The following is an 18756-nucleotide window of genomic DNA, read 5'->3' as shown; positions in this document are numbered from 1 at the left end:
ATCTGAATTTCTCACCCTCACTGCACAGTGGAATCACCTTGGGAACTTTGAAAAATGCCAATCCCTGGGTTCTACCCCCAGAGATTCTGATTTAACTGGTCTTGGGGGTGGCCTGGCATCAGGACTTTTAAAAGATTCCCAGATGATTCTCACGTGTAGCCAAGACTGGTTTAGCTGTACAGGGCCAACACATCAAACCACATTGATTCCAAGTGAGAAGGTGCTAGCCTTTCCAATTCTCCTTCCAACCTTCAGACTCCCCAAGGGGGAGGGTTCCAGTTTGAAGCTAATGGGATGTTAACACTTCTCCAAAACACATACATCTTCCCGTTTAGCCCAAGGAGAGCTGGCATCTGGCTAGAATTTCATAACATGATTCACGGCAAATGGTACCAATTCTTCATGATGTCAAGTTTCCTCTTAAAACAACTCGATTTAAATGAAATAAATGAATTAATTTAAAGAAGAATATTAAACAAATTCTTATTTTACATATTTTTCCTGGGCTCAGTGGTGGTCTATGACCCCAGCTGGCCCCACGCTTATGTCTTCCTCTGCCAACAGAGATTGGTTCAGAGATGAACACATGGCCTGAGTGTGTCCAGTCAGAGCCAGTCCTGGGGCTTTTGCTGGACCCATCAGGAATGAAGGCCTGTCTTTCTGCCATCCTTGGTGCTCAGAGGATAGAGTTTGGAGACAATGTCAGCTCAGGGAGGGGAAGTGGCCAGTCCAAGGCCACAGGCACTAGCAGTGGAGCTGGGATTTGAACCAATGTCTAAGTAAACCACGTATCTGGTGAATTTGCTGAGATCCTTCATTTTCAAACCCCCTTCAGAGCTTCTGTCTCCTGGGTTTGGAGTCTTCATTTGATGTTTGCTTAAGGAAAATTCATTATTATTATTTTTTTAAGATTTTATTTATTTATTATAGAGAAGGGGGGGGAGGGGCAGGAAGCATCAACTCCCATATGTGCCTTGACTAGGCAAGCCCAGGGTTTTGAACCGGCAATCTCAGTATTTCCAGGTTGACGCTTTATCCACTGCGCCACCACAGGTCAGGCTGCTTAAGGAAAATTCAATAGCATCCTTTAAAATATAACCTTGGTATCTTTAAAAATATGATAGAAGATGCTGTGATCATTCCATCCACACATTGTGAGCACCAGAGGAGACACTTGGCTCTTTGTGACAGATGTGGTGCCCTTGTTCCTTTCAGTTTGGGATGATGAGGACCTTCTGGTTTGAGTTTCAGCTAGACATTTCAGACTATCTAATCCACTCCCCACTGAAAAAAGTGTGGTGTTAGCTCTCTGCCAACTGTGACTAGCCTATGGATTCATCCACCCACCTATTCATTCAACACAATTTTGTGGTGTGCTTTCACAGAGGTAGGCCCAGAATACAGCAGACGAGTCCTGCTGTCTGGGAGCTCACAGTCTACTTGGTGTGGATGGAGGTGGGCAGTTATCAGATAATCGCTTAAATGGATGTGGAATTCTAATGGAAACAAGGACCATCCAAGATAGGCATGTAGATAGAGCTCTGAAAACCATAGCTGGGGAGTTGACCTATTTGGATATCAGAGAAAGCTTCCCAGAGGAAGTGACAGTTGATGTGGGAGCTTCAGGATGAGCAGGCAATAACCAGGTGAAGAAGAGAGAAAAAGCATTCCAGGCAGAAGAAACAGCATATGCAAAGGCCTGAGGCAGGAAGGAATTTACTAAGTACGAGATGAGTGAATGTTGCTGGACTCAGAAAGCCAGGAGATCATGGTGGGAGACAAAGACAGAGAGGCGGAAGGCCCTGGCCTTACGGAGCCTTGCTGGCCACTAGGAGGAGGGTTACCACCCCCCAACCCATTCATCAGCGAATTCTGAGAAATATAACTAGACATTCACATAATTGAGATTGTTTAATAACTCAAGGAATTTGAGTTACTTAAGGAGAAAAGCAAAAAGAGGAAGGCAAGAGCCCAAGAATAAAAGGAAGAAGAGAGTGAGGGGAAAGCTATAGAGAAGAGAGAAGAGGGGTGTGCTGACTCAGGAGATAACAGCCTGGCTTCAAAACACCACCCTGCCACTGCTTAGCTGTATGCTTACAGAGTAACTCAACCTCTCTGGGGCTCAGTTTCTTCATCTGTATAATGGGGATAATAACAGTACCTTCCTCATAAGGCGTTGTGGGGGCTAAATGAGCCACTGACACCTGTAGGGTGATACATGTGTGTTAGCTACATGGGTGTCATCAGGTAATAGGCTGGTTTGCGCTCTCTAAACTCTCAGACTCTTCAGGGAGACCCTGGGCTCAGCTGAGACAGTTCAAGGGTGAAGAGTGACTAAGGGGACAGACCACAGTCCTGGGCTAGTATGGGACAGACCTTGAAGAATGGGTAAGAAATCTCCCTGGGAAAACCAAACTCCTCCCTTGAGTGAGAATGTCACATATGTAGGAGCGGAGCCAGGTTTTGCATTTTTCTGAGTAAAAAGGAATGGGCTCTGACCACCTCCCTTAAAAGGAACCTCCAGTTCAAGGAAGATTATCCCCACAGTGATGAACTTTGGAATCCAAAAGCAGTGGCCAAGGGCCCGTCATGAGGGGAATGACATCAAGTTTGGGAGTCAAGGGAAGGGTATTTAAGCAGAGTCCTAAAAGATGAGTTGAGGCTGCAAGATTGTATTAGTCAACATAGCATAGCATGTGCAAAGGCCCTGAGGCAAGACCCCAGAATGGTGTCCTAAGGATCTGAGAAATAAGATAGGGACCCATATGCTGTATATGTAATACAAGGGTAGGTGGTAGTTCTTACAGGCCCTTTGTGGCCAGATAAGGATTTTGGAAGTTATCCTGAGAGCAATTAGAAGCCATGAGGGGATGATGGCCCTCCATATTGCTGCTCCCCCTCACCCCAATCCAAAAACTCTATACAGATAGAGTAGATGAGATCAGACATAGGCTCTGCATGGAGTGATTTCACCATATCCGAAGGGAACATTCATTCATTCAGTCAGTCACTTGATCAACAAATTTTTATTTGGTAACTACTGCATACTAGGCACAGTGTTAGCCCTGGGAATACAGAAGTAAAACCGACCAAGTCCCTCTCTGATGGAACTTACAACGTAGTGGGTAAGACAGACACAAGCCAGGTAAACATGTAATATACAAGGTGGTGAAAAGGGCCTTGGAAGAAAATAAAGAAAGGTGAAGGGTGGAGCCTGAAGGCTAGGGGTGCGTGTGCTGTCACCATGAACCAGGGGATGGGACACAGCAAACCATCGCTGCCGCCCCCTTTCCACTGAGTGCCCACTACTCGCACCATTGTAAGTAGAGCTTAAAGATGATTTTTAGCACCTCTCCTCCTCGTGATCAATGAAGCTCTCCAGTGGGCCCCAGCAATGCATTTGTTGTGACCGCAGTGACCAGCAAACTGTTCCACTTCCCCACGTGTTGCTGCCAGCCACACATCTCCCGGCCGGGTAGCCACAAGCCCTTGGCACTCCGTTCTGACCTTTGCCTAACACCGTTTGCCTTTCTCTGAAGAACAGGATGGTGAGATTATCCAGGTGCCCCCTGAGGCTTGGCAGACCTGCTTCCCTGGGCCTGCTCCAGGTCAGCCAGCAAGAAAAAGTGGATTTAAATGAAGTTGACAAGAGACTCAAGGGTCTTTGGCAGGGATGGGACAGGGGAGCCATTCTTCAGCTGTCTTCCTGAGGATCATGTCACCTCTGCTGGCACCTCCCAAGTGGACGGGTGTCAGAAACAATAAGAAAAAGAGACATAAGTAACAGAACCCCACTGGCTAAATGGAGGTCTGGGGGCCTCCGGTGGTTCATTTATTCAGAAATGGCTGCCAGGAGTTGTGGATGATGAAGCATTAATGACACATAAGGGACGAGACCCACAAAATAACACAGTGGGAACAAGAGTTCCGACTCCAAACATCAGTGTTCTAAATGTGTCTGCCAGAATTCCAACTGTGGACATTACCAGAGCGTCCTGACCTTGAACCTCAGCATTCCGACTCTGAACATGAGTTCCAACCTAGAAAATCAGCATTCCGACCTTGTTTCTCACTAGTTTTGATCACAAGTAGCGAAGTTCTGGCCTCGTACTCCTCGGGTCCAGTTATGGATTTGAGGATTCTGACCATGGATGGCAGCCTTCTGACCTTGAACCCCAGAGTTGTGACCTTGGGTATCAGTGCTCCGACAATGAATATCAGGGCAGGGATCTTCAGTGCCAGAATTCCATCCCTGAACCACAGAAGTGCCAATCCCTGGCACCCTGATCTCTACCAAGAATTTCTGAATGCCCAAGCTTTCCAGCCTGGTTGTAGAGCTGACATCACTCCACAGGGACATAAAGTTTAATTCTACACAATAACCTCACAGCTTTTAGAAATAAGCCAAACACTCAGATAATGATAACAGGAGGATCAAAATAGCAATAAACATAATCCCAGCTCATATCTGTTGTACATCAGGAACTTTGCTGAACACCTTACATGCTTTTATGTCATTCATTCCTCTGGACAAGCCCAGGGAATTCATTATTCCCATTGGGCAGATGAGGAGCCTGAGGCTCAGGGCCTGTCTGGTTTGCAGACTCAAAATCCAGCGCTTTTTCTATTACAACAGTTTTTTCTTCCTGCTCTGGCTGACACTGGGTAGGGGAACGCTGAGTCCTATTAGCTAATAAATTAAGGATTTATCATGCATTTGCCGGATTTGTATTGGCATCCACCAGGTATGAGCTGCCTTGGGTTCTGAAGCCAAGTCCCAGCTGGGTGGGACAGTCATTCACTCAAAAAACACTTATCACCCTGTGCTGTGCTTGGTGCCAGGAGTAAGGAGAGGGGAGGGGAGGCGCCTGCTGCTTCTGCCACCCAACCTCTGCTCTCTTCATCTCCCCCTTGCAGATGGGAGGGCTTCAGAGGCAAGTACTGACCCTCTTATTGCCAGCCATTTCAATGCTCTATGTGCTCTATGCTCCAGGCGTCAAAACCTGGAGCCCCCAGGGCTAAATGTGGCCCCGAGACAGATTTTGTTTGACCCACTCATGTGCTTTCATTTTTAAAAATTACTTGCCATCATTGAAGTTGGGATCTCTCACATGAAAATTAAAATTTCTGGCTGGGCTCAGGAAAGAAGCCAGCCTGGAGCTGGATGGCAGCTGTCTATTTAGATGGGAGGGTATGGCCCAGCTCACCCCAGTCCCCACCGCTCCCTGCTGCCTCCTTGACACTAAGTCTGAGTGTTAGTGGACTTCCTCATGGAACCTGCCCTACAGTTCTTCCATCCAATAGCTTCACTCGTTAACACCAGCTACCTGGCTCCTGCAGCCATCTGAATTTGAGGTCCCCGCTCTGGCCTCCATGTCCCTAGGCAGGAGCTTGAGGAGGCACTTTTCCTTGGCAGATTCTCTAGGACTGAGGGGCCAGCTACTCCTCACCTAGACCTTCTGAGTCGTTCTTCCCACAGGGTGGGGCCAGCTTCATGGGTTGCCACCTGCAGAGTAAGGCAGGGCCCTGTGCTTAGAGGGGACGCACTGGCTCAATGCTCCACCATCTCCAAGAATTTTTGGACAAGGGGGCTACGTTTTCATTTTGCACTGCATCTCCCAAATTTTGTAGTCAGCCCTGCCATTGGATCACTCAGTACTAGGGACACACAGCACACACACACACACACACACACACCACTCATGCTCGTGCATGCACACATACACACACACCACACCACACTCATGCACACGCACACACACACACCACTCATGCTCATGCATGCACACATACACACACACCACACCACACTCATGCACATGCACACACACACACAACACACACACACACCATGGACTTCTCAATCTGTCTGGAAGACCACCTCTTTGGATTGGCCTGTTCTCCTGGTCATGAGGCCAGTAAGGGTCTAAAATTTTTATACAGAAGGGGAACCCGGGGGCAGCATCCTGGAGGGAGGGAACAGACACCAGGAGACTCGCCTCGGGCTGCACTTGCGCAGAGCTTTATAGGGTGGGATGGAGACTGGGCAGAGGGTTGGGGGAGGTCCAGGCCCCCCACCCTCCAGACACTCCTTGGCACAGACCTTATATGAAGAGTTTGAGCAAGCAGGTGTCATCAGAGGCCAGACCAAGGTGAGATCGAGGTGGGCGCTCTTTCCTCTCTCCCTCTTGAGAAAGGGGAGAAGAAAATCCAGCCAACGTCGTGCTTGGCTACACAGTGCTGGCCACTCGGGCACAGCTGAGTGCCCTGTCTTTCTTGTTTGGCAAAGTTACCACACCCATTTTCCAGGGCAGGAAACTGAGGCCTGGAGACGTGAAGGGTCTGTCTCAGCTTCTATGTGGCAGAGTTGGGATCAGAAACCCAGGTCTCCAGAGATCTCTCTACTTATTCGACCAGGATGATGGCGTAGGCGAGGAGAAAAGATACCGGTGAAGAGGAAGAGAAGGGCACCTGCCCCAGTGGGCCTAATCTCAAAATAAACCAGAGCTATTTTATCGCAGAAAGAGTGGAAACACCACCAGGTCCAAACTGATCATTCAATGTCAGGGAGGGCCTTTCTGAAGAGGTGACATATGAGCTGAGATCCGAAGGATGAGAAGGGGCAGCCAGCATTGCAAGATATGGAGCCAGAGGCCCAAAGAGGCTCAGTGACTTGCTCAAGGTCACTCAGCTAGCTTGTGTCTTCTCTTCCTCCCTCCTGTCCTCCAACCTTCTCTGACAAAGCCCCTCTGCATGAGGCCTTGAGGGGACTTTAGAACACAGGTCTGCAAACTTTCCCTATAAATGCTGTTACTACCCAAAGTAGCCTTAGGTAACAGGGAAATGAATGTGGCAGGTGTACCAACAAACTTCATCTATAAACCAGGCAGCCCACCCACCATGCTTTAGAGCACAGAAATAAATAAGATATAGTCCTCGACTTTGAGAACACACATCCTGCTTTAGTTGAGGATATAAAACAAGTTGGGAAGAATATCAAATACAAGAGGGACCGTGCTAACTAGTGCAGGAGAGGTAGAAACAGAGAATTTGAAGAAGAAAGATCATTTCTGCAGCTCAGGAAGGAGAAGAACCAAGTTCAAGTTCTCAGAAAGGGTCACCCACACTGAGAGGCCCTCTTTGACCACGCCTGTTATTCATCATAAAACCACCCTGCTTCTTTCCTTCATAGCATATATACTATACTGTGTGCTTATTCTTTCATTTGATTTTTTACTTGTTTAATGTCTAACTCCCTCCAGAAGGGCATAAACTCCATAATGGCTGTGGATTTTTTTTATTTTTTATTTTTTTGCCAGCTTACATTTATTCTTCCCTTTCTTAGAAACAGTACTTCAATTTTTCTTTGGGGAACCACCTCATTCCCATTCTCAGTTTCATCCCAGCTCTGGCTATCAACATGTGATCCACATCTGTCTATGTGATTGGCTAAGGGATGGTGAGAAGCCACCACAGAGGAGAAGAGAGCTTAGAGATATTGGAAACCAAGTTTGTTTGTTTTTTACAGAGACAGAGAGAGAGAGTCAGAGAGAGGGATAGATAGGGACAGACAGACAGGAACAAAGAGATGAGAAGCATCAATCATTAGTTTTTCATTGCGACACCTTAGTTGTTCATTGATTGCTCTTTCATATGTGCCTTGACTGTGGGCCTTCAGCAGACCGAGTAACCCTTTGCTCGAGCCAGCGACCTTGGGTCCAAGCTGGTGAGCTCTTTGCTCAAGCCAGATGAGCCCGCGCTCAAGCTGGCGACCTCGGGGTTTCGAACCTGGGTCCTCTGCATCCCAGTCCAACGCTCTATCCACTGCGCCACCGCCTGACCTGGTCAGGCGGAAACCAAGTCTTGATGACCGATTTAAGCCCCTGGGTTCAGCCCTACCTGAAGCCCTACCTAACCCAGGACTTCTCAATTATATTTGGCTTAAATCCATTTGGGCTGCATTTTTGTCTCCTGCAACCAAAAGAATCCTAACTAATAGATACACATAGTGCTTCTCAAGCAGCCAGCACTGTTCCTGGCATATAAATGTTTGTCATACAAAGCACAGGTGACATTGAAGCAGGACTTCAAAACACACACATACACCCACATAAAGTTACAAGGATCAGAGAAGCCTAGAAAGGAAGCTCACTTTGAAACCAAAAAGATTGTCCCAAGAATAGAAGGGAGTGACTGAATCAAATTGCAGTCAGTATTTCAAGGAACAATAAAGGATGTGTAAACTTATCCAAGGCATAGGAGATAAAAGAAAATTGATCCATTCAAAGAGACAGTGGGGACTCCAGGCATGATAAGCAAATGGAAGGCTGGTTCAACGTTGTCATCTTATCTCTGCCTTTCCTTTTGCTTCTCATATGCCCTGACAGGGCAATAATAGGCTGCCTCTTTGGTACAGTTGGGTCTGCAAGGACTCTGAGAGGAAATGCTGGCCAAGGTCAAGGGCTCCAAGGATCATACAGGCCTTGGAAAGACTCTGGGAAGGGCCCTAGGTAGCAATTAGTGAAATGTGGTAGTTTATTTTTAGAATCTGTTTGATTCCAGGTCCATTACCTGGCGGATGTGAGGGATGGTGTGGAATTGGCAAATGTAACATTATTCTCTCAAAGACAGTGTCTGCTAGCCAGGCTATGGTGGGCAATTATGGCAGATAACCAGCCTCACTGCAGTGCAAAATGGAACAGTCGAGGTGTGAGGAAACACCTCAAGCGTCTAATTTAATCTGGTCTCCTTGCTGTGAATGGAAGACAGAAGATCACTTCTTCCTGGCCTAGGAAGTGTGGAGATCGTAGTGGGAAGGGAGAGCCAGGAAGGTAGGTGGAGATGGAGGGGTATATGAGGGAGACCCTTGCCTTGTAAAGGAGACCCCTCTGATCAGTCATCTTAAGATCATGCAAATTTTCCCATTTATTTACTTCACAAATGTTTACTACCACTTAACTGCAACAACAGCAACACCACTAGTTAATCTGTCCTGATCACTCACTGAGTGCCAGGCAATACTCTGAGTGCTTCATATAGAATTGGTGGTTGTGGAAGTCCCCAAATTATGGACCAGGAAATTCATCAGAGAGGTTAAGTCATTCACCTTAGGGCACACAGCTCAAAAGCACTGAGCTGGAATTTGAACCCATGCAGTCAGGTTTCAGAGACTGCTCTGTTAAGCAGTCCTGTCTGTGGTTTAGTCCTGGCATCCACAGAACAATCCATAAGATATTCTTCACAGTGTTTTGTGCAAGGAAGTTCTCAACATCAGGTATTCAGGGCATAGAGGAGGGAGCAGCCAGTGCTGCCGGAGGCAAAGGAGGAAGAAGCAGGGCCCTGAAAGGTGGGAGGAAAGAGGCTGCAGACAGACAAGAGGAAGAAGAGGGTGCAAGGCAGAGGAATCAGTTTGGGCAAAGGTGTGGAGCAGGACTGGGGAAGGATAGAGGATTCAAGGAATGCCAAAGCCGGGTATGGTGGAGGCAGACCGCACCATGGAGCGGGGGTGGGAGGAGATGAAGTTGGAGTTGTTGGCTGGGGCCTTGAAGCTCAGGCTGAGGAGTCTGGACTTTATCCTGGGGGCAGCGAGAACCATGGAAGGATATTTGGAAGCGGGTCGTCTGTTTATGAACAGATAACGAGAAAGATGGCTCTGGTTCCCCGCAGAGGATGGACTGGAGGAGACGGCTGAAGGCCGGGAGGCCAGTGCGGAGACTCAGCGGCTCACAGGAAAGGCCAAAGTCCAACAGAACAGACATTTTATGAGTAAAGAAACTGGGCACAGGAAGGTGCAGTAGTTTGCCCCAAATAACATGGTTAGGGAGTAGGGGCCAAACTCTGAACTTGGGCGATCCACTGCTAAAATCAGGGCTCCTATCCATAACGCTATCAGGTATAGAAGTACACAAAGTGCTGAGTATGGGTTGGTGCTTAATGCACGCTTGTTAATTAAGCTTTGGCCAAGCTGCTCCTTTGGCCATCACTTTTTCCTCCTAAGCATTTCCACATTCCCTAGCCTATCAGAGACTTTCAAAGCCCCCGAGAGACCAGCTGCCAAGGTCTCTCCCCCTGGTCAAGCATACTGGAGAAACACAAAGATCCCTGAGCCTCGATGAGGGTGACGAGGTGAGGGGTCAGAAAGGTCTAGAAATGGTCTCCGGTCTTTTACCAACTTGTGTGACCAGGCAAGTCCTTGAAGCATCCTCCATGTTTCCCTTTATCAAACTGGGGTACTGGATTTATGAAGGGAGCTTCAACACTTTACACGTACTATCAAACTTCATCCTCTGGGCAACCCTGTGAAGTAGGTTTTATTACCATTTTCATTTAGAGATTAAGAAATGGCAGTTATGGGAAGGGAAATGCTTTACCCAAAGTCCGGAGCTAGCACATGGCAGGGCTGGGATTCAAACCCAGGTCTGTGTGACTCCACAGTTAGGATTCTGAATCTCTGACATACTGCCTTTCAGGAATAAATACAAGCATCCAGATGACCAACCCGGGGCCAGCAAGAGCCCAGCCAGACGACTCATGGCACTGAGAAACCCTTGAATCCTGATTTGGTTTCCCTCCTTTTTCTTGATGAGAATGCATGGGTCCCCTGGTTCGGGTCAGGAAGGTAGAAGCGCCATCACACTAGAGGCGTGGGATCCTGATAGGGCAGGCAGTGACCCCACAATCAACCACTGCAACAGGGGACGTTGCCAACCAGGATGTAGCTAGAATAGTTGAATTCAGTGATGACCCTAAATAATCTTCATGGTCATTGATAGAATGCTTACCATGGGCTGGGCCCTGGGATAAGCTCTTTATGCAGATTATCTCCTAGTGGCCCTACCTGGTGGGCTCCATTTTCTAGAAGAAGAAACTGAGACTCAGAGAAGGAAAGGAATTTGCCCAAGATCAAATTCCTGGGGAGCTGAGAAATGAACCACATCTGTTAGACTCCAGAGTTGATTCTTAATCAAGTCAGTGGTGGGAAAAATACTAAACACTGTCCCTAAAAAAGAATACTCCCTCTTTTGAATATAAGAATAACAATAATTCACAATAATAAAATACACTCCATTTGCAAATTACATTTACATCTGAAATCTCACTGAATCATCTAAATAGCCCAAAGAAGTGGGTCACCATTCAGCAGATGAGTTCACTGGAGCTCAGAGAGCTTGAATGATTCCAGGATTAAGAAACACTGGCCTGGGGGAACCAGACCACCCTGGGTTCAAACTTTGGCTCTGCCATTTTCATTACTTTGCCAAATGTTTACCGAGCACTTCGCAGTGTGAGCTCCCACAAGTGACTCCACCTCTCAGTGCCTCCATCTATTTCCTCTTTGTAAGAGTCTTAACACTGCTCATCAGATCCATTCTCTCCCTCATCTGCAAATGCCAGACAAGTGCTTTCCCAGGTTTCCTGTGGCTACAGAATGAGCATGTGACCTGGTCCTGGCCAATGAGATTTAAGCAAGCTCTTAGGAAAGCTTTATCTCTCAGGGGAAAATGTGGCACATAGGAGGAAGTGCTCCTCTTCACTGGTTGGATATTATGTGTCAACATTTGAAGGCTGGGGCTGGGTAGCCATTTTGTGATATGAAGGCATCAAGTCTGAGGACCAGCAACCTGCAGGAGTTGGAGGAGCCAACAGATGCAAAGAATCTAGAATCCTGATGGCACCGTGGAGCCATTAGCCCCAAACCAGCTACCTTGGAAATTCCTATTATGTGAGATAATACAACTTCCCCCTTATAGAAGCCACTTGGAGTTTTGTGTTACTTGCAGCCCGGACAGGCAGACTATCTAGATTGTTGAAGGGATTTCAATGAGGTAGTGGATGGAAAGTTCCACTAATCAGTGCTTGGCATAATAAACAGCAGCTACTCTGGATATTAAAAGAATTATCTTAAGGCTGGAATCCCGAGACCGTTCCAGGGAACACAAACACTCCAAGCCTGGTGAGTTAGTTCCCACTCTCTCCTATGGACAAGAGCCTGGAGAGTTTTCCAAGAAAGCGGAAACCCAGTGGAAACCCAGTGGTAGCCCCGTGGTAACCCAGTGGTAGCCGAAACCCTGTCACTTTGTTGGGGCTGACCCCAGTTCCAAACAAGAATCAATCACACTGCCTTTAGCCTAATGGATTTTGATTTTCACTCCCCTGACGGTGGAGGCTACGGCCTGTACTTTGGTTTGTCTCTGCACTGCCAGAACATCCCATCAATTATTAACAGCGTCAGCCCAGCCTCCCAGCGCTGCTATCGGAAGGAGAGGGTTTGCCGTGGCTCGGCCCACCCCGTCATCGAGAAAGGACTCTGCTCCTTATTATTTACAACCACAGGCCGCACATCTGTGTGCTAGGCACTATGCGAAGGTTTGGCAAACATGATTTCATGATGACCCTGCAAGGTGGGCCTTTTATCTCCATTTTACAGGTGGGAGGCTGGGGGTTGGGGAGCTGAAGAACTTGCCTAAGGCCAGAAACTGCGGAGGGTGCTGGAGCTTGGCCTCGCTCTTAAACATATGAGATGTGACCATTTCTGTATCTCACAACCACAAAGACATGGTCCTCCATTTTACCCTCTCCTTTCGTGGCATCTGAGAAGTTTCCACAGGCCTCGCTATCTAACGAGCAAGGCATCGACATTGGGGGATAGATGGGAAGAGGTGAGCACAGGGAATTAGGTTGCAGGTGGGCAGTGAGGAAGGAGTGACAGATCCCCAAACCCTGAGACACAGTGACTGACTGATTGCTTGATCCATTTATTTACTCTGCATTTAGTCATCTGAGTTCCTCTATGCCAGGCACCATGATGGGGGCTGGGAACAGAGCAGTAAATACAACTCATGGCGCTCACATTCTTGTGTGGGAGAGACAGAGAAACAAAAGGAAGTAAATACCATTTCAGATGGTGCTTAAAGCCTATGCAGGAAAGACACTACATGACGTGACAAAGACTAAGGGGAAGGAAGCTGTTTTAGACAGGGCTCAGGAAAGGTCTCTCCAAGGAGGGGATATTTGGGCAGGAACCTGTTTAAATAAGGGAGAATGAGGGGAAGTGGCTGGCCAAGAGACAATCTGAAAAAGAACATTCTAGGCAGCCAGCACAGCAAGTGCAAGGGTCCTGAGGTAGGATAAAGCCTGATCTGTTTAGGAAACAGCAAACAGTCCAGTGGGGCTGGAGTGAGTGAACTAGAGGAGCGGAGAAGAAATGAGCTGAGACGTCACGGGCCTGGATTCAGTAGGGGCTGGTATGCCATGGGGAAGGCTTGGATTTTATTCTGAGTATGACAGCAAACCTCTGGAGGATTCTGAGCGGATAAATAATGCGATCCAATTTCCATTCTGGAAAGCTCACTCTGGCGCTGTGTAGGCAGTGGATTGCAAGGGGCAAAAGTGGAAGCAGGGAGATTGGCGGGGGCAAGACTGGGGAGGGGACTATGGCACTTATTCACTATGGAAAGAACAGGGTCCTTAAAAAATCACACTTGAGTTTGAATTTCTGACTACTTCTGTATTGTTTGCTGTGTGACTTTAGGCAAGTTACTTAACCTCTCTTAGTCTCCTTATTTGAGAAAGGAAGAATAATAATAGTGAATCAGTAAATAAAACTAATTGCATTGTTATACTTCTTACATACTAGGTGTTTGATCAATGGCAGTCAGGATTTCTATACTGATAGCCAATGAGTTTGCCTGCCTTTCCATTTCAACTCTGGCCATTGAGTATCCTAGATCATCCATCTGCCAGGATTGTGTGCTGGCTGAGCCTGGGATCACAGAGAGGTCACAAAGCTGTCCGAGTGAGCAGATTAACCCGAGGGAGAGATGAGGCTGTTTACTCCCAAAGAGTGTGTTTTGCAAGCCTGAGCTTCCCTGCCTTGCTGCTGGACACCGACCTAAACACTGCCCTTTGTCTGCTTCTTCTCTGGGAGGGCAGCCCTCCCCCCCCCCCCCCGCCCCTCACTCTCCTGTCTTAGGGACAGAACAGGGAGGAGGGAGAGTGTATCTGGGCCTAAACAGGATGTGGAGGGCAGGAACCCGTGTCAGGCCTGGAAATAGCAAAATAAGTCTGTTGATCCTAAGCCGGTTAAGGGTGAGTGACTCTGTCTTAAGAGGGCGGCTTTTAGGACACAAAACCCAGGGCAGGATTATGACCAGACGCAGCCCACAGCACCCGAGAGGACATCAGGCCCAGGAATCTCTCCATCTTTTTAGTGTTGACAGGGAATAGGAAAAACCTGCCGGTTTCCCTCCACACTCCTACTGGTCACCTCCTCCTGCATTCTCTCTCCTAACCCTCTCTTCGGGTAGTCAGGAAAGGACCCCACAGGGTCCTGTTCAGATGCGGCCCCACAGATGAACCTTCAGTGAAGAGCTAACTGAGCCAGGGGCATTGCACAATGAGGGGCCAGGCTGGGTGAAGGCAGCTCTAGCTAATACACATGGACTTCCTCCTTCTTCTTTCCCTTTTTCCATGTATACACTGACCTATCCCCCTACCCATGCACCGTTTGGCTCTTCTTTCAGAAGGTGAATTGTGTTCCACACAGCTTTCCCAACTTGGTCTTCTTGGATACTGACATCAACACCTCTCTTTTCTGGGCTCCCCCTGGGCCCCAGATGAACTCCTTCATAGTGCTGAACATACCACGTTGCCATTTATTCTGACACCCAGTACATTGGCCACATGAAGACAGACCCCTATCTCTCCAAAACAGCCCTGAATCCCAGTCTGACACAGAGAGGTTGCTCCCATCCTGGCCTGGCCCCCACTCAGAGCCTCTCTCAGTCCCTTACACCCTTTGCCTTTGCCTTTACCTAGCAGCGCGCAGGACTCCCTTGCCCCCCGGGTGTGATCAAACTCATCCCTGCCTCCTTCTGCTTTATTTCTCACATTGCTTCATTTCTCTCACCTATTTTGAAATTTACATCCTCTTCCAACAGCCAAAGCAACTTTACAAGTTGCATCAAACCATTCTCTGAATAAACTCACCACATAAATAAAGAGCAACCCGGGGGTGACCCTTCGCCCACAAGCATCCACAGCCAGCGGCAGGCATCACACATGCACACACGCACCCCTCAGAGTCCCTTTGCCTCGTTTTTCCTACTTGCGTTAAAACTGCCTGACAGTATTTCACTGTCCGCCAAGCAAGTCTATAAGCTGCTTTCATTCCCTTCTTGCAGGCAAAGTGGGGTTATAAATATAGGGCCAAGCATTAAAATTGCAGGGTGACACCCTCTCCAGCCTGGATCTGGGACTTCACAAGGGAGCATCATGTAAAATGGACTAAACTTAATTGCTTAATTGCTTCTCTGTGCTTTCTTTCTCATTTGCAGTGTCCATCTTCTTGCTGTGGGTTTTTATAAGTCTCTGTAAGTTCTTTTCTCCAACAAAGTCGGTGTATAAAGTATTGAATAATAAAAAGACAGGGTGACCAATACCACACAAGAACAATCTGAAGGGGTTGGTCCTCACAGCCAAGGTCTCAGCTATAGCCCCTCCCCCTTTCTGGTCTTCATATTTGGGAACCAAGCTAGAGTCCCCCAGCTGTGGTCAGCACCGGGGACACAGACAGAAACCCCAAGCTCAGCAGCCCCCATATCCCAGGCTCACCTTGGCAGCCACAGAGGAATTGGGCTTCTCCAGTAGGTCCCAGAGCTTTTTCCTCTTCTCCGCGCAGCACGTGTTATCGAACTCCTCGCCCTCACGTTCGCGCAGGGTCTCAGCCTCACGCTTGAGCTCCTCGTTCATCTGTTCCTTCTTCTGGTGGTAGCGGGCCTGGCAGCAGGACTCCAGGTAGATTTCATCGATGCCCCAGTAGTCCAGCTCTTGGCTGAAGCTGAGCGCACACATCTCCTCCATCATGTGCAGCCGTCCAGTGCGGTAGAAGTTGAGGATGGAGGTGAAGGCGCCTGGGTGGCGGTCGAAGAAATACTCATTGTCGTCGAGGCTGTAGTCGTCGCACACTTCAAGCAGCGAGTCGTGCGTGTTACAGTCGCGGAGCTTGCCCAGCCGCGTGCGGGGCAGGCGGTCCAGGGTACGCCAGAGCACCTCGTGCGCCAGGCCCCCAACGTTGAGGCGGACGCGCCTCGAGCACGCCTTGCTACGCACGATCTCCATGGGCTCGGGCGGCAGCGAGCTGGTGGAGCGGGAGCCATGCTTCGTCATGCCCGCCGGCATCTCTGGTCCTGCCGCCCCCGCCCCCCCTGCCCCCCCAGGCCGCTGTCACTGGACTGCAAGGCCGGCCGCCGTGGGGGAGGGGGGCAGGGAGCGCTGTGGGCTGTTGGGGGTGCAGGGGGCCGCGCAGGCGCGCGTCACGGCCGTCTTCTCACCTCCATCCCGACGGCTGCGAGGCAGAAAGCGGACGCAGGTCAGCAAACGGAGCTGGGCGCGGCCCCTCCCCAGTTCTCCAGCCGGGCCCCAGCTGGCCTTGACCTTCCTGGCTTAAGCGGCTCAGAGGAGGGGGGCAGAGAGGCTGGGCGCTGTCCCTCCCTCCGGTGCTGAAGCCCGCCCCACCCCATGGATTGGGGAAGGGACCGACCTTCGGAGCTGGGAGAGGGCCCCCAAGAGGTACCCCAGGGACCCGGGAAGCCCCCGCCAGGGTTTCTGCGGCTGAGGCCCAAACCAGCCGCCCGGGGCGCTGTCCGCCCTGTCGAGTGCTGAAACTCGCTTTTCTCTGGGCATCCCCGTCCAGCTCGAACCTAGTCTCGAAATGGGGAGAGGGGAGCTGCAGGAAAAACTTTTTTTTTTTTAAGACTGCTCATCTTTCCTTTCTTCTGTCCCGAGATAATTGAGATTTGAGGGCTAGTTGGATGGTAGCAGGTTTGCTTTCTCTAAACCTTAAAAGATTCAGGGGAACTCTGAGGGGGTTTTAGGTGCCCACCTGTCGGAGGCCACAACAGACAAGGTAGTCACGACAGCCCCGCTGTCCTGGAGCGACCCCTCTCCCTGAGCCACGGGAGCATCTTTTGAGGTCGCTCTGGCGAAGAGATGAGCTCTGAAGACGCAAAGCCACGCTCTGCGCGGGTTTCCACCCTTCCCTCTGGGCTCCCTAACCCACCGCAGGAGGGGCACGCAGAGTCCTAGGGATAGCACCTGCTCCCTCTTCCCCTCGCTCCTTCCCCCCTCCTCTTCTTCCTCCTCCTCCTCCTCCTCGCTCTTCTCCAGCGATGGCTTTTTATAACTCCGGGTTCTGCGCCTTTCCCGGGGCTTAGAAGGGAAGGGGTGGGGGAGGTGGGAGGCGGGGAAACGAGCCGAATTTTCTGGCCCTTTAAAACGTGCCCTTCTCCTACCGCGCACTGGTGATTTCGGGGGCTCCTCTGAACCCCTCGGCAGTGAGGCTCACGCCTTCTCCCCTAGCCCCGGAATGAGATCGTGCGTCTCCCCAGGCCCCAGCCCTTGTCCGTCCCCCCGCCCACCCCACCCCCCAGCCTAAAGCCGCGGAGCCTAGGTAAACTAACAGGCCGAGCCGTGCGGCAGGCGAATCTCCGACTCGTGTCCCCCTGAGCCCCCGCCGCAGACCGCACGCCCCAACACTCACCCCCAGGGCGGCCGCCTCCCGGGGCCAGGGACCGCGCATCGCCCCGGCCGCCCGGGCGCCCCGGCCCGCGGGCAGCGGCGGACCCGGGGCCGGGTCGGGCCGGGCCTACGCCAGCCGGGCCGGCGACGCGCGGAGGCTGCAGACGCGGCGAAGCCGGGTGCGCTTTCGGAGGCTGGGGCGCAGTCCGACGCTGCCGGCGTGTGTGGCAGGACCGCGTTCCGGCGGCGCCTCCTGCTCCACCTCCTCCTCCTCCTGCTCCAGCGGCGGCGGTGGAGGCTGCTGGGGCGAGATCAACAAGTCCGGGCTGAGCTTCGGCTCCGCGCTCGCAGCGATTCTGTCCCGCACTTCAGAGCGCCCAGAGTCCGGCACCGAGGTGGGACGGCGCCACCTGCGGGTAGCAAGCGTGCGCTCCCCTTAACTCCTGCCTTCCCGGTCTAGCCTGCTGGTGAGGATGGGGGCGAGCTGAAGGTTCGAGCGAGGAGGAGCCTGGCAGTCCTAACCTTTCCACCTGCGCTACCTCCACTATCTAGATGACAATCCCGCCTTCCTTAGTCCTGTCAACAACGTGAGTTGAGTGCCTACTGCGTGCAAGACACTAGGATAAGCGTTGGAGATTCAGCTGTGAACCAAACACAAACGTTAGGCCCTTGTGGAGCTGGCTGGAGACAGACCAAAACCGAAGTCAAAGAACACGTGTGTGTGTGTGGGGGGGGGGGGGTAGGACAATAAAGCAAAGGAGAGGGATAGAGGCAGGTGCTGGGGCCGAATTACAATTTTAAATAGCCCTTGTTTTCATGAGTTTCCATTCTAGATTCTGAAATCTAATTCTAGAATGAATTCTAGTGGGCGGAATGTGTACAATGAATACATCAACAAATATACAATGTGGCAGTTGGTGATAACTGCTAAGAAAAATAAAGCTAGGTGAGGAGAAAGAGAGGAGTGATTTGGCTTATATAGCTTGGTCATTCGTTCATTCATGTTATATTGGATGGCTAGTTATTGAGAGCTTCCTGTGTGCCAGGTCCTGTGGCAGTCTCAATAGAAGAAATGTCTTCCCCTGGAGCTCCATGTCCAGTGGAGGAGACAGAATCAATTAAATAATCCCCAAAAGTGAATATAGAACCAAAGTATTTACCTGGAGAGGTGAGCAAAGCTTTGCTAAGGATGCCATAGTTATCCCCTCCCCCACCATGTTATCATTTATTCTTTCAAAT

At 50.1% G+C, this 18756-nt stretch overlaps 1 protein-coding gene across 2 annotated transcripts in view; it reads right to left on the bottom strand.

The window, feature by feature from the left end:
- KCNB1 (potassium voltage-gated channel subfamily B member 1) overlaps positions 1-18245 on the bottom strand; it is a 97378-nt gene extending 79133 nt beyond the window's left edge. The window contains exons 1-2 of one of the 2 annotated variants that reach the window (XM_066236753.1): positions 17540-18245; positions 15613-16345 (exon numbers count right to left, since the gene is read on the bottom strand). In XM_066236753.1, coding sequence (XP_066092850.1) covers positions 15613-16179 — 567 coding nt within the window. In that variant the 5' untranslated portion in view covers positions 16180-16345; positions 17540-18245. Of the gene's footprint in view, positions 1-15612; positions 16346-16882; positions 17215-17539 lie in introns of those variants that run through there. The other variant, XM_066236754.1, reaches the window with a different exon arrangement.
- Between the last annotated feature and the right edge of the window lie 511 nt (positions 18246-18756).

This window comes from Saccopteryx bilineata, chromosome 6 (genome assembly GCF_036850765.1).
Source record: "Saccopteryx bilineata isolate mSacBil1 chromosome 6, mSacBil1_pri_phased_curated, whole genome shotgun sequence".
In the NCBI taxonomy this organism is placed as follows: Eukaryota; Metazoa; Chordata; class Mammalia; order Chiroptera; family Emballonuridae; genus Saccopteryx; species Saccopteryx bilineata.
The sequence above is the reverse complement of the archived record's forward strand: the minus strand, read 5'-3'. Positions and strand labels throughout refer to the sequence as shown.